This window comes from Pristis pectinata, chromosome 9 (genome assembly GCF_009764475.1).
Source record: "Pristis pectinata isolate sPriPec2 chromosome 9, sPriPec2.1.pri, whole genome shotgun sequence".
NCBI classification, from domain to species: Eukaryota; Metazoa; Chordata; class Chondrichthyes; order Rhinopristiformes; family Pristidae; genus Pristis; species Pristis pectinata.
The window spans coordinates 697,891-719,539 of NC_067413.1; the positions used below are offsets into that span (position 1 = coordinate 697,891).

The 21,649-nt window shown below is 50.6% G+C and overlaps 1 protein-coding gene across 5 annotated transcripts in view; it reads right to left on the reverse strand.

Annotated features, from left to right (window-relative positions):
• agap3 (ArfGAP with GTPase domain, ankyrin repeat and PH domain 3) overlaps window positions 1–21,649 on the reverse strand; it is a 432,488-nt gene that overhangs the window by 18,224 nt on the left and 392,615 nt on the right. For 4 of the 5 annotated variants that reach the window (XM_052023939.1, XM_052023938.1, XM_052023940.1 and 1 more), the window contains exons 12-14: window positions 18,286–18,440; window positions 10,191–10,281; window positions 5,918–6,140 (exon numbers count right to left, since the gene is read on the reverse strand). In XM_052023939.1, the coding sequence (XP_051879899.1) occupies window positions 5,918–6,140; window positions 10,191–10,281; window positions 18,286–18,440 (469 nt within the window). Of the gene's footprint in view, window positions 1–5,917; window positions 6,141–10,190; window positions 10,282–18,285; window positions 18,441–21,649 lie in introns of those variants that run through there. The other variant, XM_052023941.1, reaches the window with a different exon arrangement.

The following is a 21,649-nucleotide window of genomic DNA, read 5'->3' on the forward strand; positions in this document are numbered from 1 at the left end:
TAACCAAACATTAATCGTGTGTAATCGGCGGAGGGCTGAGGGTGTGTGGTGTGAGACTTGGTCCATGAGTGAGTGACAACGTGAGGGGATCGGCTCACACAGACAAGGTTCATCTCCAGGCAGCTCCTGTCGGGCAGGAGGTACCGAAGCCTCAAGTCCCACACCACCAGGTTCAGGAACAGCTACTTCCCTTCAACCATTCAGTTCCTGAACCAACCGGCACAACCCTAATCACTACCTCAGTACAGCAACACTGGGACCAGTTTGCACTGCAATGCTCTTTGAGTTTTTGTTCTAATTGTGTTCTTTCTTGTGAAGATTATGTATAGTTTATAATTCATTTATGTTTTTCTTGTGAACTGTGTTTCTATGCTATGACCATAATAAGACATAGGAGCAGAATGAGGCCATTCGGCCCATCGAGTCTGCTCCGCCATTTGATCATGGCTGATTTATTTTTCCCTCTCAATCCCATTCACCTGCCTTCTCCCCATAACCTTTGATACCCTCACTAATCAAGCACCCGTCAACCTCCTTCTTTGTCCATTCTCCCAACCTGTCCAAGTCCTTCTGCAGACTCCCTGCTCCCTCAACACTACCTGCCCCTCCACCTGTCTTTGTATCATCCGCAAACTTGGCCACAAAGCCAACAATTCCGTCACCCAGCTCATCACATATAACGTGAAAAGTAGCAGACCCAACACCGACCCCTGCGGAACACCTCGAGTTACTGGCAGCCAACCAGAAAAAGGCCCCTTTTATTCCCACTCTTTGCCTTCTGCCAGTCAGCCAATCTTCTACCCATGCTGGTACCTTTCCTGAAATACCGTGGGCTCCTATCCTGTTTAGCAGCCTCATGTGTGGCACCTTGTTGAAGGCCTTCTGAAAATCCAAGTAAACAACGTCCACTGACTCTCCTTTGTCCATCCTGCCTGTTACTTCCTCACAGAACTCCAACAGATTTGTCAGGCAAGATTTCCCCTAAAGGAAACCATGCTGACTTTGGTCTATGTTATCAGGTACTTCCAAGAACCTCGAAATTTCATCCTTAATAATGGACTCTGACATTTTACCAACCACTGAGGTCAGGCTCCTGGCCTATAATTTCCTGGCTTTTGCCTCCCTCCCTTCTTAAACATTGCAGTAACATTTACGATTTTCCAGTCCTCCGGAACCGTTCCTGACTCTAGTGATTCTTGAACGATCACCACTAATGCCGCTACAATCTCTTCAGCTGCCTCTTTCAGAACCCTGGGGTGCAGGCCATCCGGTCCAGGTGACTTATCCACCTTCAGACCTTTCAGCTTCCCAAGCACCTTCTCCTTAGTAATAGTGACTACACTCACTTCTGTCCCCTGACTCTCTCGAATTTCTGGCAAGTTACTGGTGTCTTCCACAGTGAAGCAAAATACTTATTCAGTTCATCCGCCAATTCTTTGTTCCCCATTACTACCTCTCCAGCATCATTTTCCATGGTCTGATGTCCACTCTTGCCTCTCTTTTACTCTTCATATATCTGAGAAAACTTTTGGTCTCCTCTGTTATATTATTGGCCAGCTCACCTTCATATTTCATCTTTTCTCCCCTTATTGCTTTTTAGTTGCCTTCTGTTAGTTTTTAAGAGCTTCTCAATCCTCCAGCTTCCTACTAATTTTTGCAATATTCTCTGCCCTCTCTTTTGCTTTTATGCAGTCTTTGACTTCCCTCGTCAGCCACGGTTGCCTCATCCTCCCTTTAGAAAGCTGCTTCTTCTTTGGGATGAACTGATCCTGCATCTTCCGAATTACTCCCAGAAACTCCTGCCATTGCTGCTGTACCGTCATCCCTGCTGGGTCCCCTTCCAGTCAACTCTGGCCAGCTCCTCCCTCATGCCCCTGTTACCTTTCCTCCCTTCCTTGACCGATTTCAAACACATTGCCCTGCATGGTCCAGGAAACTCCATCCCTCTCACTGACCCCATGCCACCCCACTCCCTCTCTGGGACGCCCATCCCTCTCTGGGACCCCCATCCCTCTTCCTCTCTGGAACCTCCACCCCCTCATTCACTGGGACCTCCATCCCTCTCTGGGACCCCCATCCCTCTCTGGGACCCCCACCCCACTCCTTCCCTGGGACCCCCATCCTCTCCCTCTCTGGGATCCCCATCCTCTCCCTCTCTGGGACCTGCACTGCTCCATTCCCCAGAACGCAGGCCTCTCCGTGGATACGTCAGGATGCAGGGCCACCACTGAGGAGTGCAGGGAACCTGGAGACCGGCAGGACAGGGTTAACGGCGCAGACCTCATTACCAGACACACCCGCAAGGAGACAGGTCAGAAAATCAGTTGTGAGACAAAGTGGAGGTTGCTGATCAGAACTGTTTACTGCCTAGCCCAGGGGGCCGAGAGCGCAGCGACACCTGATAGGACAGCTGTAAAGGATGAGAGATGGCGAGCAATATTGTACAGAGAGCGGAGAGCAGAGGTGAGGAGATTAATGAGGAGGGCAAGACTAATGTAGTGGGGCAGACAGGGTCTCTGGCATCCACACAAACCAACAACATTCCCTGCAGTTAATTACACCTGTCAGGGGAATACAGTGAAACCTCTCCGATAATTAAAGCGACTGTGCTTCAATCTGCATTAGAGGTTGCAGTGAAATTATACCAACACTTCTCATTTACTCAGCACCAATTAACCTTTTGGCTGCCAGATCCTTGCCACCAGGATCAATAAACCTGCCCCCTGGCCTTCCCTGACACCTCACACTTTGTGGGGAAATGTCCAACTCCAGCATCACAGAAGCAATTCACCAAGCGCCAACTTTCCTTCTCAGGGACAGAGCAGCAACACACAAGGACCAGCCTTTAGCCCACACACAATGCAGCAGGGTGACAAGCAGTGGGCAGGGCAGGAACCCTGGCTGGTGTCCCCTCTAAGCTTCTCAGTAGGTGTGATCAGGGACTCTGGCTGAAGGGGGCTGTGGAGACAGTGTCACTGAGGATACTCAGGATGGACGTCCCACAGATGAAGGGCGATGAGGTTCGGGCAGAGGGTGGTGCTGAGGTAAAACGTGGGCTGGATGTTGTGGAAGGTTGGAACGAGCTTGAGTGCGGAATGGCCAACTCCCGGTTCTGCTTCTTACAGACCTTTTCCTCCCCTAACCCCGGGAAGCAGCGCTGGGATCTGCGCTAGCCTCACCTAGTGCTGGAAGTTTGTCCTGAAGGACCACTTGGACCACCTGTTGGTTTGGCTGCAGGAACCCTGGGCATGTAGAACACGTGTTCCCTCACCGTGCTCAGAACTCTCTGAATATAAAGAGCTGACGAGCAATCACTCAAAACTGAATGTAAAAGCAGTCAAATGCCTGACCGTGCAAGCTCCTGGCATTTTAATGCATTTACAAGGTTCCCTGCTTTAACTCATTAAAAATCGCCTCATTAGTTTTTATTCTCATGTAAAAACCATCCGTTTCTTGTTTGTTTGCAGCTGATGTTCCAGACAGGGGGAAGGATCGGGGGAAGCAGATCCCCACCGGACAGGGTGAGGATCGGGGGAAGCAGATCCCCACCGGACATAGTGAGGATCGGGGGAAGCAGATCCCCACCGGACAGGGTGAGGATCGGGGGAGGCAGATCCCCACCGGACAGGGTGAGGATCGGGGGAAGCAGATCCCCACCGGACAGGGTGAGGATCGGGGGAAGCAGATAGATAACCTCCTACCTCCGTCTCCCAACTTCACCCAAGACATTTGATAAGGTGCCACACCATGGAAAATCTCGGTGTCGGAGCAACGTATCCGTGCGGCAGAAGATCGGCTGGCTGCAGGGAACAGCCGGTTGGCATGAATGAGTGTTCCTTTGGCTGCCAAGTAATGTGCCCCGGGATCGGTGCTGGGACCACAACTCTCCCGTTTATATAAATGATGTACATCATGGCATGAAGGTTGGTTGTTGCTGACACAAAGGGGGTGTTGGAACATTCACTGTGAGGAGGCATTGGGAGGCTACACGGATATGGGACTGTGGGGGGGTGGGGGGAGTGTGGAAGGTTTGATCATGGAGGGAACGTTAATGATACCGTGTGAATGTTGAGAGAGTGGAGCCTGGCGATGTGGGGGTTCTGGGGCTTCCCGTGCATGATTCACAAAGGTGAGACTCAGCGGCAAGAAATGAGGAGAGTGAGCAGTCATTGTTTGTGGCTGCAGGAACTGACTACACAGGGAAGCAGGTCGTGCGTTAGTTTTGAGGAAACCTTTCACTGCCTCTTCTCATCCCAAACCCAATGCAGAAAGGAGCAGTGAGGAGCGGGCCGGCTGCACACCAGCTGGAGGGAGGGAAGGACTGAGCCTCCAGCGGGAGGGAAGGACTGAGCCTCCAGCGGGAGGGAAGGACTGAGCCTCCAGTGGGAGGGAAGGCTTCCCTGGCTTGGTGCCAGCCCTCAGCATCACGGCAACGGGTACTCAGCCTGACAGGTCTCTGCCACCTCTTCACTCAGACAGCTAGCTTTATTGATTTGCCACAGATAAGATTAATGGGACCAGGCCTTTATGAGAGCAGTTCTTGAGGCTTAAACTGACCAAGCTGCCCCTGGCGACACTGCAGATCTCACTGACGGTTAACTCCGTGTGGACCCACCGACAGGGTGCTGGGACAGGGTGGAACTCAGATGTACGAACCAGTCCTCAGGCTATGAGCCACACCGACAACATCAGCACGGACCATGCGTGGTGGTACTGGGGACGTCCCCTTCAGCCACAGCTGGCTGTGAGGTGAGAGGGTTACCATCCAACACCCAGAACCCACCCCACTGAGCACCAGGAAGGGAGGGGGTGAACATGGGACAGAGAGGCAGTCAACGCCTCAGAGGAGTATCTGATCAGTTTGTGTTTGGAAGACCTGAAAGGTTTCTGTCAGTACGACAGGGAGAGCAGCAGCACAAGGGCACTGTGTGCAAACTGCAGAGCACTCAGTGCCACTGACTCAGGAACAGGGTCTACGGCCAACCCTGAACTACAACCACATGCCTCTGCCTCTGCAAACTGGAATATTCCACACGTGAGTGACGTGGAGATTGGTAGAAAACGGAGTGGGAAGGCTGGTCAGAGGCAAAAAGGAAATGTACTCATTGTGGACTTTACACCAGTCACTGAGGAGCAAGATGCTGCTGGAGTCTCCCCAAAGGGAGGCGCACACATGTGCACACGCACACACACACACGCGCGCGCACACACACACACGTGCGCGCACACACACACACGCACGCGCGCACACACACGCACACACATGCACACACGCACATGCACGCACGCACACGCGCGCACGCACACGCATGTACACACGCGTGCACGTGCACACACACACATGCGCACGTGCACACACACACACACGTGCACGTGCACACACACACACACACACACACACACACACACACACACACACAGGTGAGCAGGTACCAGAAGGACCAGCTGCAGTTAGGGTGGTTAAACCAGTTGGTCCATCGGTCACTGAGGGGAGGGAGGCAGGGAACTGCAGAGCCCCAGCCACCATCTCCCAAACACCTTCAGACTCAGAGCTGGTGCCTGACAATTTGCAAACTGCCAATGTTCCGGCCTTGTTCACTCGGCTTCTCCCTCCACAGATGCCGCCCAACATTTTCTGTATTTATTTCAGGTTTCCAGTGTCTGCACATTAACTCCCCACCAATAACAACAGTGGAAGAACACAGTCCTCCAGCCTTTCCACAGGAAACTGCTCCCACTGCCAGGAGTTACACCTCACTGTGTGTATACACACACACACACACACACACACACACACACACACACACACACACACACACACACACACACACACACACACACACACCGATCACATATCCAGACACACTCTCAGGGCCCAAGACACAAGCTTTCCCTGCACCGGGGACCAGGGCCTTACCTGCTGCTGTCCTGGTTGGGTTTAATCAGCCCCTGCATCGAATCCTCCCACACACTGTTCGCCATGGCATTCCCGATCCCAGTCATCACCATGATCAGTTCGACTGGCCAGTCGTCCAGGTCCAATGAACGCACCCGTGACAGGTGAGTGCCCAGGTTCCGGTGGATGCCAGAACATTCTATACAGATCAAGGCTCCGAGGTTCAAACTCGCCCAATCGGGATCTGTGAGAGAATACAGGGAATGTTCACCCTTGGTGGAAGTGAGAACAGGCACAACTGCCTGTAGCACAGAGATACAACAGGCGGGGCTGCCTGTAACATGGAGGTACAACAGGCAGAGCTGCCTGTAACACTGGAGATACAACAGAGGCAGCTGCCTGTAACATGGAGATAGAAGATAAAAAGATAGAACATAGAACACTACAGCACGGTACAGGCCTTTCGGCCCACAATGTTGTGCCAACATTTTATCCTGCTCTAAGTTCTATCTAACCCTTCCTTCCCACACAGCCCTCCATTTCTCTATCATTCATGTGTCTAAGAGTCTCTTAAATGTCCCAAATGTATCTGCCCCCACAACCTCTGCTGGCAGTGCGTTCAACACACCCACCGCTCTCTGTGTAAAAAAAAACTTACCCCTGACATCACCCTTATACCTTCCACCAATCACCTCGTGTTAGCCATTGTCACCCTGGAAAAAAGTCTCTGACTGTCCACTCGATCTATGCCTCTTATCATCTTGTACACCTCTATCAAGTCACCTCTCATCCTCCTTCTCTCCAAAAAGCCCTAGCTTGCTCAACCTATCCTCATAAGACATGCTCTCCAATCCAGGCAGCATCCTGGTAAATCTCCTCTGCACCCTCTCTAAAGCTTCCACATCCTTCCTATAATGAGGCGACCAGAACTGAACACAATACTCCCAAGTGTGGTCTAACCAGAGTTCTATGGAGCTGCAACATCATCTCATGGCTCTTGAACTCAATCCCCCGACTAATGAAGGCCAAAATTCCATACGCCTTCTTGACAACCCTATCAACTTGCACGGCAACCTTGAGGAATCTATGGACGTGGACGCCAAGATCCTTCTGTTCCTCCACACTGCTAAGAGTCCTGCCATTAATCTTGTATTCTGCCTTCAAATTCGATCTTCCAAAGTGTATCACTTCACACTTATCCGGGTTGAACTCCATCTGCCACTTCTCAGCCCAGGTCTGCATTCTATCAATGTCCTGTTGTAATCTACAGCAACCTTCTACACTACCCACAACACCACCAACCTTTGTATCATCAGCAAACTTACTAACCCACCCTTCCACATCCTCATCCAAGACATTTATGAAAATCACAAAGAGCAGGGGTCCCAGAACAGATCCCTGTGGAACACCACTGGTCACTGACCTCCAGGTAGAATACGCTCCACCTGCCACCACCCTCTGTCTTCTATGGGCGAGCCAATTCTGAATCCACACAGACAAGTTTCCCTGGATCCCATGCCACCTGATTTTCTGAATGAGCCTTCCATGAGGAACCTTATCAAATGCCTTAATAAAATCCACGTACACCACATCCACTGCTCTACCTTCATCAATGTGCTTTGTCACATCCTCAAAGAATTCAATCAGGCTCGTGAGGCATGACCTGCCCCTCACAAAGCCATGCTGACCGTCCCTAATCAGCCTATGCTTCTCCAAATGCCCATAAATCCTGTCTCTAAGAATCTTCTCCAGTAATTTGCCCACCACTGAAGTAAGACTCACTGGTCTATAATTCCCAGGGTTACCCCTACTCCCTTTCTTAAACAAAGAAACAACATTTGCCACCCTCCAATCATCTGGCACTACTGCTGTGGCCCGTGAGAAGGCAAAGATCATTGCCAAAGGCACAGCAATCTCTTCCCTCGCTTCCTGTAATATCCTTGGATATATATATAATGGTAAGGCACTAGTAAGTGTAATGGAACAGAGGGACCCAGGAGTACAAGTGCAGAGTTCGTCGTAGACAGAGTGGTGAAAGGGCAGTTAGCACGCTGGCCTTCAAGTCAGGGCATTGAGTATAGGAGCTGGGACATTATGTTGCAGTTGTACAAGTCGTTGGTGAGGCTGCACTTGTACAGCTTTGGTCACCCTGTTACAGGAAAGTCGTGGTTAAAACTGGAAAGAGTGCAGAGAAGATTTCTGAGGATGTTGCCAGGACTGGAGAGCCTGAATTAGACGGAGAGGCATGGATAAGGTGATAAGAGCCTTTTCCCCAGGGTAGGGGAGTTCAAAACTAGGGGACATGGATTTAGGTTGAGGGGGGGAAAGGTTTAAAAGGGACCTGAGGGGCAACTTTTTCACGCAGAGGGTGGTGAGTGTATGGAACGAGCTGCCAGAGGAAGTGGGTGAGGCAGGTACAACAGTGTCATTTGAGAAGCACTTGGATAGGTACATGGAGGGGCGGGGCCTGGAGGGATATGGGCTAAATGCAGGAAATTGGGACTAGCTGGGTGGGCACCGTGGTCGGCATGGACTGGTTGGGCTGAAGGACCTGTATCTGTGCTGTATTGCGCTATGACTTTGAGTGCCACTGTGTGCCGGAGGACTGCAGGGTGGGATTGGGGGCGTGGTGGGCTCAGGGAAATTGTCTGTTGACTCATTTTTGTTTCAGTTCGAGTCCGACCAGTGACTGGACTCCTGCTTCCTCTGAGACAAGCTGACCAGCACCCCTACTGACCTTCTCCAAACACTCAGGAGCTCAAACCCTCAACAGGGGGCACAAGGTGCAGTTGTCCTGCACCATGGTCATTACAGCCCACCCCGTCCCTCATTACAGCCCCACACCATCCCTCATTGCAGCCCCACCCTCATTTCAGCCCCACACCGTCCCTCTACAGGCCCACCTTCATTACAGCCCACCCTGTCCCTCATTACAGCCCCACACTGCCCCTCATTACAGCCCCACAACGTCCCTCATTATAGCCCCACCCTCATTACAGCCCCACACTGTCCCTCTACAGCCCCACCTCTACAGCCCACACCATCCCTCATTACAGCCCCACCTCGTTCCTCATTACAGCCCCACATTGTCCCTGACTAGAGGTGGTGCTTGATGTCTTGAAAGGTATGAAGATACCCAGTTGGCTGCATGGTAGGAAGCAGAGGAGGATGGTGGAAGGTTGTTTCTTGGACTGGAGGCTGTGACTAGTGGTGTGCCTCAGGGGTCGGTGCTGGGCCCATTGTTGTTTGTCATCCATATCAATGATTTGGATGAGAACGTACAAGGCATGGTTAGTAAGTTTGCAGATGACACTACAATGGGTGGTATAGTGGACAATGAGGAAGGTTATCAAAAATTACAGGGGGATTGGATCAGCTGAGTAAGTGGGCCGAGGAATGGCAAATGGAGTTTAATTTGGATAAGTGCGAGGTGTTGCATTTTGGTAAGTCAAGTCCAGGTAGGACTTTCACAGTGAACGGCAGGGCCCTGGGCAGTGTTGTAGAACCGAGAGACCTTGGAGTACAAGTACATGGTTCCCTGAAAGTAGCATCACAGGTAGACAGGGTAGTGAAGAAGGCTTTTAGCATGCTGGCCTCCATCAGTCAGGGCATTGAGTATAAAAGCTGAAAGGTCATGGTGAGATTCTACAGGACGCTGGTGAGGCCGCACTCGGAATATTGTGTTCAGTTTTGGTCGCCCTGCTACAGGAAAGATGATATTAAACTGGAAAGATGCATAAAGGATTTACAAGGAGGTTGCCAGGACTTGAGGGACTGAGTCAATAGGGAGAGGATGAACAGGCTAGGAATTTATTTGTTATAACATAGGAGACTTCTAAAGATTTTATTGAGGTGTATAAAATCATGAGGTGAATGCACTCAGTCTTTTTCCCAGAGTGGGGTATCAAGAACTAGAGGACACAAGTTTAAGGTGAGAGGGGAGAGATTTAATACGAACTTGAGGGCAACATTTTTACACAGAGGATGGTATCTACGTGGAACGAGCTGCCAGAGGAAGTGATTGAGGCAGGTACGATGACAACTTTTAAAAGACAGCTGGACAGGTACATGAATTGGAAAGGTTCAGAAGTTTATGGGGCAAATGCTGGCAAATGGGACTAGCTTGGACGGGGCATCTTGGTCGGCATGGACCAGTTGGGGCAAAGGGCCTGTTTCCATGCTGTGTGACTACATCCCACACTGTCCCTCATTACTGCCTCCTGCACCATATCCTTCATAACAGGCTCGCACGAGCCCTCAGTGCAATCCAGAGCGGTCCCAACACAATACTCACTGGGTGCGTCGCAGTCAACACAGAAGCTGTTTCCCCGCACGTTCCGGATGGACTGGATGGCAACAGCATCGCTCTGGCTTCCCAGTCGAGACTGCATCAAACAGAGGAAAGAGGAAACTAGAGAGTGTGGATTATGAGGAGAGACTAAAGGAGCTGGGGCTTTACTCATTGGAGAGGAGGAGGATGAGGGGAGACATGATAGAGGTGTACAAAATATTAAGAGGAATAGATAGAGTGGACAGCCAGCACCTCTTTCCCAGGGCACCAATGCTCAATACAAGAGGACATGGCTTTAAGGTAATGGGGGGAAGTTCAAGGGAGACGTCAGAGGGAGGTTTTTCACCCAGAGAGTGGTTGGTGCATGGAATGTGCTGCCTGGGGTGGTGGTGGAGGCTGATACGTTGGGCAAGTTCAAAAGATTCTTAGATAAGCATATGGAGGAATTTAAGATAGAGGGATATGTGGGAGGAAGGGGTTAGATAGTCTTAGGTGTGGTTTGATGGACGGCACAACATGGTGGGCTGAAGGGCCTGTATTGTGCTGTATTGTTCTATGGTTCTATGGTTCTAAAGGTTACTGGATGCGACCCCGATCCTCGGCACCTGAGGGGGACTTTGACCGACGTCCCATTCACTAAAGCAGCCTCTGCCGTACATGCATCACCTCCCACACTGCCTTCCCCTCCTGAATCACATGCACTTGCCTCGTCCCATTGGACGTTTTCTGCGGGTAAATTCATCCCTTGCAAAGGGTGGAAGGATTTCAGCTCCTGTCACTAAAGCCCTCACCCTGAGCTGCGTCCCGGGATCCCTGCATACAATTCCAGCCAGTTGATTGGAGTTTCCACAAACACCATGATTGTGATTACAGTAACATTACAAGTGCCAAAGTTTCCTGCGGCCTGATACAGACGACAGTGCATCAGCTGACAGACTGACCTGTGCCTGACCACAGACTGTACCTGACCACAGTGTATCTGACCACAGTCCATTTGACCACAGTGTACCTGACCACAGTGTGTACCTGACCACAGTGTGTACCTGACCAGACTGTACCTGACCACAGAGTGCACCTGACCACAGTGTGTACCTGACCACAGACTGTACCTGACCAGAGTGTGTATCTGACCACAGTGTGTACCTGACCACAGACTGTACCTGACCACAGTGTGTACCTGACCACAGACTGTACTTGACCACAGACTGCACCTGACCACAGTGTACCGGACCACAGAGTGTACCTGACCACAGTGTTCCGCACCACAGAGTGTACCGGACCACAGAGTGTACCTGACCACAGTGAACCTCGCCACAGAGTGTACCTGACCACAGTGTGTACCTGACCACAGAGAGTACCTGACCACAGTGTTTATCTGACCCACAGAGTGTACCTGACCACAGTGTGTACCTGAGCACAGAGTATACCTGACCACAGTGTACCTGACCACAGACCGTACCTGACCACAGAGTATACCTGACCACAGAGTGTACCTGATCACAGTGTGTACCTGACCACAGTATGTACCTGACCACAGTGTACCTGACCACAGTGTGTACCTGACCACAGAGAGTACCTGACCACAGAGTGTACCTGACCACAGTTATACCTGACCACAGACTGTACCTGACCACGGAGTGTACCTGACCACAGTGTATACCTGACCACAGTGTCTACCTGACCACAGTGTACCTGACCACAGTGTGTACATAACAACAGAGTACCTGACCACAGAGTGTACCTGACCACAGACTGTACCTGACCACAGAGTGTACCTGACCACAGAGTATACCTGACCACAGACTGTACCTGACCACAGTGTTTACCTGACCAAAGTGTACCGGACCACAGAGTGTAACTGACCACAGTGTTAGTCACCACAGAGTGTACCGGACGACAGAGTGCACCTGACCACAGTGTACCTGACCACAGTATCTACCTGACCACAGACTGTACCTGACCACAGTGTACCTGACCACAGTGTGTACCTGACCACAGAGTATACCTGAACACAGTGTACCTGACCACAGACTGTACCTGACCACAGAGAGCACCTGACCACAGTGTGTACCGGTCCACAGAGTGTACCTGACCACAGAGAGTACCTGACCACAGTGTGTACCTGTCCACAGTGTGCACCTGACCACAGAGTGTATCTGACCACAGTGTACCTGACCACAGTGTACCTGACCACAGACTGTACCTGACCACAGTGTGTACCTGTCCACAGAGTGTACCTGACCACAGACTGTACCTGACCACAGTGTACCTGACCACAGTCTGTACCTGACCACAGTCTACATGATCAGTGTGTACCTGACCACCGATATACCTGACCACAGTGTACCTGACCACAGTCTGTACCTGACCACAGACTGTAACGGACCAAAGACTGGACCTGACCGCAGAGTGTACCTGACCACAGTGTGTACCTGACCACAGAGAGTACCTGACCACAGACTGTTCCTGACCACAGTGTGTACCTGTCCACAGTGTGCACCTGACCACAGAGTGTAACTGACCACAGCGTACCTGACCACAGTGTACCTGACCACAGAGTACCTGACCACAGTGTGTACCTGTCCACAGAGTGTACCTGACCACAGATTGTACCTGACCACAGATTGTACCTGACCACAGTCTACCTGACCAGTGTGTACCTGACCACCGATATAGCTGACCATAGTGTACCTGACCACAGTCTGTACCTGACCACAGACTGTACCAGACCACAGACTGTACCTGACCACAGAGTATACCTGACCACAGTGTGTACCTGACCACAGAGTGTAGCTGACCACAGTGTACCCGACCACAGTGTATACCTGAGCACAGTGTACCTGACCACAGTGTTCCTCACCACAGAGTATACCGGACCACAGAGTGTACCTGACTACAGAGAGTACCTGATCACAGTGTGTACCTGACCACAGAGAGTACCTGACCACAGTGTGTACATGACCACAGAGAGTACCTGACCACAGAGTATACCTGACCACAGTGTACCTGACCACAGTGTGTACCTGACCACAGAGAGTACCTGAGCACAGACTGTACCTGACCACAGATTGTACCTGACCACAGAGTATACCTGACCACAGTGTCTACCTGACCACAGTGTACCTGACCACAGTGTGTACCTAAGCACAGTGTACCTGACCACAGTGTCTACCTGACCACAGTGTACTGACCACAGTTAGTACCTGACCACAGTGTACCGGACCACAGTATGTACCTGACCACAGTGTACCTCACCACAGACTGTGCCTGACCACAGTGTACCTGACCACAGAGTGTACCTGACCACATACTGTACCTGACCACAGACTGTACCAGACCACAGAGTGTACCGGACCACAGACTGTACCCGACTGCAGAGTGTACCTGACCGCAGTGTGCATCTGACCACAGGTTATACCTGACCACAGACTGTACCTGACCACAATGTGTACCTGACCACAGTATGTACCTGACCACAGTATGTACCTGACCACAGTGTGTACCTGACGACAGTGTAGCCAACCACAGTGTGTACCTGAGCACAGAGTGTACCTGACCACAGTATACCTGACCACAGACTGTACCTGATCACAGTATACTTGACCACAGACTTTACCTGACCATAGTGTATACCTGAGCACAGTGTGTACCTGACCACAGTGTCTACCTGACCACAGAGTACCCGACCACAGTGTACCTTACCACAGTGTACCTGACCACAGTGGATACCCGACCACAGACTGTACCTGGCCACAGAGTGTACCTGACCACAGTGTTTACCTGACCACAGTGTCTACCTGACCACAGTGTACCTGACCACAGAGAGTACCTGACCACAGTGTGTACCTGACCACAGTGTCTACCTGACCACAGTGTACCTGACCACAGTGTGTATCTGACCACAGAGAGTACCTGACCACAGAGTGTACCTGACCACAGAGTATACCTGACCACAGTGTCTACCTGACCACAGTGTACCTGACCACAGTGTGTACCTGACCACAGAGAGTACCTGACCACAGACTGTTCCTGACCACAGTGTGTACCTGTCCAGTGTGCACCTGACCACAGAGTGTATCTGACCACAACGTACCTGTCCACAGAGTGTACCTGACCACAGACTGTACCTGACCACAGTCTACCTGACCAGTGTGTACCTGACCACCGATATAAGCTGACCATAGTGTACCTGACCACAGTCTGTACCTGACCACATACTGTACCAGACCACAGAGTGTACCTGACCACAGAGTGTACCTGACCACAGTGTGCTTCTGACCACAGAGTATACCTGACCACAGTGTGTACCTGACCACAGAGTGTAGCTGACCACAGTGTACCCGACCACAGTGTATACCTGAGCACAGTGTACCTGACCACAGTGTTCCTCACCACAGAGTGTACCGGACCACAGAGTGTACCTGACTACAGAGAGTACCTGATCACAGTGTGTACCTGACCACAGAGAGTACCTGACCACAGTGTACCTGACCACAACCTGACCACAGAGTGTACCTGACCACAGAGTGTTCCCGACCACAGTGTACCTGACCACAGTGTGTATCTGACCACAGAGTGTACCTGACCATAGTGTTTACCTGACCACAGTGTACCTGACCACAGACTGTACCTGACCACAGAGTGTACCTGACCACAGTGTACCTGACCACAGAGGATACCCGACCACAGACTGTACCTGGCCACAGAGTTTACCTGACCACAGTGTTTACCTGACCACAGTGTACCTCACCACAGACTGTGCCTGACCACAGTGTACCTGACCACAGAGGATACCCGACCACAGACTGTACCTGGCCACAGAGTGTACCTGACCACGGTGTTTACCTGACCACAGTGTCTACCTGACCACAGTGTACCTGACCACAGAGAGTACCTGACCACAGAGTGTACCTGACCACAGAGTATACCTGACCACAGTGTACCTGACCACAGTGTGTACCTGACCACAGAGAGTACCTGACCACAGACTGTACCTGACCACAGATTGTACCTGACCACAGAGTATACCTGACCACAGTGTCTACCTGACCACAGTGTACCTGACCACAGTGTGTACCTAAGCACAGTGTACCTGACCATAGTGTCTACCTGACCACAGTGTACTGACCACAGTTAGTACCTGACCACAGTGTACCGGACCACAGTGTGTACCTGACCACAGTGTACCTCACCACAGACTGTGCCTGACCACAGTGTACCTGACCACAGAGTGTACCTGACCACAGACTGTACCGGACCACAGTGTGTACTTAATTGTACGTGAGATATTGAGAGGAATATCTAGATTAGACAGTCAGCGCCTCCTTCCCAGGGCACCAATGCTCAAGACAAGAGGGCATGGCTTTAAGGTTATGGGTGGGAGGTTCAGGGGAGATGTCAGGCGGAGGTATTTCACCCAGAGAGTGGTTGGTGCATGGAATGCACTGCCTGGGGTTGTGGTGGAGGCAGATACATTGGACAGGTTCAAGAGTTTGTTGGATAGGCACATGGAGGAATGTGAGATGGAGGGATATGCGGGAGGAAAGGGTTAGATAGTGTGAGGGTGGTTTGATGGACGGCACAACATGGTGGGCCAAGGGGGCTGTTTTGTGCTGTATGGTTCTATGGTTCTGACCACAGACTGTACCGGACCACAGAGTACCTGAGACACCAGCGGGCTCTGCTCTGTTCTTTGTGATATATTTAAATGACTTGGATGGAAATGTAGATGATCTGATTTGTAAGTTTGCAGAGGACACGGACATTGGTGGATTGTGGACAGTGAGGAAGGTTGTCAAAGGATACAGCAGGATATCGATCAGTTGTAAATTTGGGTGGAAAAATGGCAGAGAGAAACAGAACATAGAACAGTACAGGAACAGGCCCTTCAGCCCACCATATCTGTACTGACCATGATACCAACCCATAGTAATCTCTTCTGCCTGCATACGGTTCGTACCCCTCCGTCCCTGCCTGTTCACGTGTCTCTCTAACAACCTCTTAAACGTTGCCATCGGATCTGCCTCCACCCCCACCCCGGCAGCCTGTACCAGGCCCCCACCATTCTCTGTGTAAAACCCTTGCCCTGCACATCTCCTTTAAACTTTCCCCCCTCACCTTAAACCTCTGCCCTCTGGTATTTGACATTCCCACCCTGGAAAACAGTCTCTGAATGTCTGCCTTGTCTGTGCCTCTCATCGCCTTACATCCATCAATCAGCTCTCCCCTCAGCCTCTGACGCTCCAGAGAAAACAACCCAAGTTTGTCCAACCTCCCCTTATAGCTCATGCCCTCTAATGCAGGCAGCATCCTGGTGAGCCTCTTCTGCACCCTCTCCAAAGCCTCCACATCCTTCCTGTAACGGTGCGACCAGAACTGCACACAATACTCCAGATTTGGCCTGACCAAAGTTTTATACAGCTGCAGCCTGACTTCCCAACTCTTATACTCAGTACCTCAAACATGCCTATGCATTTTCTACCAACCTATCTACTTGTGTTTCACAGAGCTATGGACTTGCACCCCAAGATCCTTCTGTACATCAGTGGTCCTCAGGGTCCTGCTATTCACTGCGTACTTCCCTCTTGCATTTGACCTCCCAAAGTTGAAGACCTCACCCTTGTCCAGAATAAACTCCATCTGCGATTTCTCTGCCTGCATTTCCATCCGGTCTACCTCTTGCAGAATCCTTTGTTAACCTTTCTCATTGTCTACAACTCCTCCAATTTTTGTATTGCTTGCAAACTTACTAATCAGACCACTTACATTTTCGTCCAAGTCATTTATATACATCACCAACAGCAGAGGTCCCAGTACAGATCCCTGCAGAACACCACTGGTCACAGACCCCTAGTCAGGATAAATCCCCTCCACCACTACTCTCTCTCTTCTATAGCCGAGCCAATTTTGAATCAAGGCTCCATGGATCCCGTGTGCCTTAATCTTCTGGATCAGATGCCATGGGGAATCTTGTCAAAAGCTGTACTGAAGTCCATGGAGACAATACCCACTGCCCTGCCCCCATCAGAGGCTGACAGCAGCCTGATAGAAGGTTCGGAAACAATGAGAGGCGTGGGCAGGTAGACAGTCAGAGTTGTTCCAGGGTGGAAACGTCAAACACCAGAGGCACAACTTTAAGATGGGGGGAGGGAGTTTAGAGATGTACGAAGCGGGAGAGCGGTGTGTGCCTCGAACGGGCTGCCAGGGGAGGTGGTGGGAGCAGATACAAATCGGTGTGGACTGTGCCAGATTCATGGTGCCTTTCCAAACAAAGGTCCAGAAATAATTGCAATCATTTCCCACCACTGAAGTTAAACGTTTCAATTTATCCCTCACTTGGTTTTGTAATGAATGGTGCCGTGTTGTCCGTCCTCTGATCCTCCAGCACGTTCCTGTGTCCAGGGAGGGAGGGAATTGACAGTGGGAGCCTCTGCAGTTTGCTCCGGGTAAGGTGGTGGCCTGTCAGTTAATCCAAGGCCTGGATTGGAAACTGCTTCTGAGGTAGTGAGGAAGTTCAGGAACGGTAGCGAGGCTTTTGACGGGTGGTCGAAGGGGCAAAGACAGAAGCAAATCTCAGTCCAACACCGTCTCAGTGACAGGAAGCAACGGCTGTGGCTGATGGTGCCTCAGTGACAGGAAGCAACGGCTGTGGCTGATGGTGTCTCAGTGACAGGAAGCAACGGCTGTGGCTGATGGTGTCTCAGTGACAGGAAGCCAGTTGACGGTGTGGTTCCACTGGGCTCAGGACCGATTCCCAGGAGGGGCTTGTCCATGGGTCGACACCCACGACAGCAATGAGCAATCTCAGTGCTGTAATGTCACTACAGTTCCATGAATCTCCAGTCACTACAGCATGTGAATCGCAATCTACCCTCTCCCCCTTACACAATGGTTCCCTGCGTTAGGGGCTGGGGTCAGGGGATCAGTTGGGGGTTACATGGAGGGAGGGGAGCGGCGAATGTTCCGGCAGACGATGGCTCCGAGGATCAAGGTGCTCCAACTTCCCCACTGCCCAGGGAGGGCACCCAGGCCTTTCCCAGTTTGACACGTGCGGTGGAGTAGACCCAACAGTGAGCTGCATCCCCTGCCCCACACATACCTTATTCTTACTGCTTTCACACGACTGAAGACTGGCAAAGATCTGACTCTCAATGGCCAGGACCCACGATTCCCTCTCGTCGGAACTCGAGGCCTCAAAGTGCCACGTCTGGCCAGTCAGCGAAACAATGACAAACTCGTAGCTTTCCTCCACATCTGTAAGGTCAAGAGGAAGACAGAGGTGTCAGTGATGGACAGTGCACGTTTCCATGGAGCTGCCCAAACTCCATCATCACCCCTTACAGCTGACCTCCCCTCCCTCCCCACCACACTCCCCTCCCCTCCCTACCACACCTCCTCCCACTAGACAGCACTCTACCCCCCTACCTCCCCACCACACCCCCCTCTCCTCCCTCCCCTCCCCACTATACTCCCTCTCCATCCCCTCCCCACCACACCTCCTCCCCACCACAATGCCCTCCCTTCCCTCCCTCCGCACAAACGGACTCTGACCCACCGGTGACCCTGGGAAAGGAGAGGATGTGGAAGAAATCAACACACACAAAGTGCCGGAGGAACTCAGTGGGTCGGGCAGCGTCCATGGAGGGAAGCGAAGATCCGAGACCCTTCACCAGGACGGTGTATAGGAAGGATAGGCGGGTAGGCAGAGGCGGAGGTGTGGCCATGATGGTCAGTAATGATATCAAATCAATAGAAAGGAAGGACATTGGGTCAGAGGAGGTGAAATCCTTATGGGTGGAGCTAAGGAATAGCAAGGGTAAAAGCACAATAGTAGCAGTTATATATAGGCCCCCAAATAGCAGTCAGGAAGTGGACGATAAGTTGCAGTTTGAAATAGAAAAAGCATGCCAGAGTGACAATGTGAAGATAATTATGGGGGGGATTTTAACATGAAGGTGGACCGGGAAATCCAGCAAGGCAGTAGATCTCAGGAGAGTGAGTTTGTGGAATGTCTACGGGACGGTTTTTGGAGCAACTTGTTGATGAGCCCACCAGGGGATTGGCTGTTTTGGATTGGGTGCTGTGTAACGAACCGGAGGTGATTAGGGAACTAAAGGTAAAGGAACCATTAGGAACTAGTGATCACAATATGATTGAGTTCAGTTTCAAATTTGAGAAGGAGAAGCTGATAGCTGGTGTATCGATATTTCAGTGGAACAAAGGAAATTACAGTGGTATGAGAGAAGAGTTGGCCCAAATTGATTGCAAGAGTAAGCTGGCTGGAGGGACGGTGGAGCAGAAATGGAAGGAATTTCTACAAGTAATATGCAGGACAGATATATTCCAAGAAAAAAGGTTTTGAATGGAAAAAAGGCACAAATGTGGATAACGAGAGAGGTGAAGGCTAAAATAAAAGCAAAAGGGAGGGCACACAAGGAAGCAAGAATTAGTGGGAAAACAGAAGACTGGGAAACTTTTCAAAACCTGCAGAAAGAAACTAAGAAGGTCGTTAGGAGAGAAAAGATGAATTATGAAAGGAAGTTGGCAGATAACATTTGAAAGGATACTAAGAGTTTTTTTTAAATATATAAGGAGTAAAAGAGAGACACGGGTTGATATAGGACCAAACGATAACGGTGCGGGAGAGATTATAATGGATGATAAAGAGGTGGCAGAGGAACTCAATGAGTATTTTGCATCGGTCTTCACTGTGGAGGACATCAGCAATATACCGGTTAGTCAGAGGTCTCATGGAATGGAACTGAGTTCAGTTAAGATTACTAGAGAGAAGGTGCTAGGAAAACTAAATGGGCTAAAGACTGATAAGCCTCCCGGACTGGATGAGGTGCATCCCCGGGTACTGAAGGAGGTGGCTTTAGAGATAGCGGAGGCATTGGTGATAATTTTCCAGGAATCGATAGACTCCGGCATGGTTCCGGAGGACTGGAGGGTCGCAAATGTAGTTCCGTTGTATAAGAAAGGTGGGAGGCAGCATAAAAGGAATTACAGACCTATTAGTCTGAAGTCAGTGGTGGGAAAGTTATTGGAATCGATCCTCAAGGATGGGGTTATGGAATACCTAGAGGTGCAAGGCAAGATAGGTCCTAGCCAGCATAGTTTCGTGAAGGGAAGATCCTGCCTGACCAACCTATGGGAGTTTTTTGAAGAAATCACAGGTAGGGTGGATAAGGGAGAGGCGGTAGATGTTGTGTATTTAGACTTTCAAAAGGCCTTCGACAAGATGCCGCACAAGAGACTGATTAATAAGATGAGAGGTCATGGAATTACAGGTAGGATAACAGAATGGGTGGAGCATTGGCTGGTTGGCAGGAAGCAAAGGATGGGAATAAAAGAATCTTGTTCTGGTTGGCTACCGGTTACTAGTGGTGTTCCGCAGGGGTCGGTGTTGGGGGCCGCTTCTTTTTACCTTGTACATTAATGATTTGGATGATGGAGTAAATGGTTTTGTGGCTAAGTTTGCGGATGACACCAAGATAGGTGGAGGAGTAGGGAGTACTGAGGAGATAGGAAGGTTGCAGAGAGACCTAGATAGTTTAGGAGAATGGGCAAGGAAGTAGCAGATGAGATTCAATGTTGAGAAGTGTGCAGTTGTACACTTTGGAAACAGAAATAAACCGGCAGATTATTATCTAGAAGGGGAGAAAATTCAAAGTACAGAAGTACAAAGGGACTTGGGGGTACTCGTGCAGGATACTTTAAAGGCTAACCACCAGGTCGGATCGGTGGTAAAGAAAGTGAATGCTATGTTGGCATTCGTTTCGAGAGGTATAGTGTATAAAAGTAAGGAAGTGTTGATGAGGCTCTACGGGGCACTAGTGAGGCCTCATTTGGAATACTGTGCACAGTTTTGGGCCCCATATCTTAGGAAGGATGTGCTGATGTTGGAGAGGGTTCAGAGGAGATTTACGAGGATGATTCCCAGAATGAAAGGGCTTACGTATGATGAGCGTTTGTCAGCTCTTGGACTGTACTCACTAGCATACAGAAGAATGAGAGGGGACCTCATAGAGACATTTAAAATGTTGAAAGGACTGGACAGAGTAGATGTGGTCAAGCTGTTTCCCTTGGTGGGTGAGTCCAGGACTAGAGGGCACAATCTTAGAATTAGAGGGTACAGGTTTAAAACAGAGATGAGGAGAAATTTCTTTAGCCAGAGGGTGGTGAATTTGTGGAATTCCTTGCCATGTACGGCAGTGGAGGCCAGATCATTGGAGGCATTTAAGGAAGGGATAGATAGATATCTAAATAGTCGGGGTATCAAGGGATATGGGGATAAGGCTGGAAATTGGGATTAGAATAGTTTTTTTTTCTCCCCCAACCCCCCAATTTCTCATTTCTTTTTCTGTTTTCCTTTTCTTTGGAGCAGACTTGATGGGCCGAATGGCCTAACTTCTGCTCCCTTGTGATCGAGCATCTGCAGAAGCTCTTGTGTCTCTGTGGTG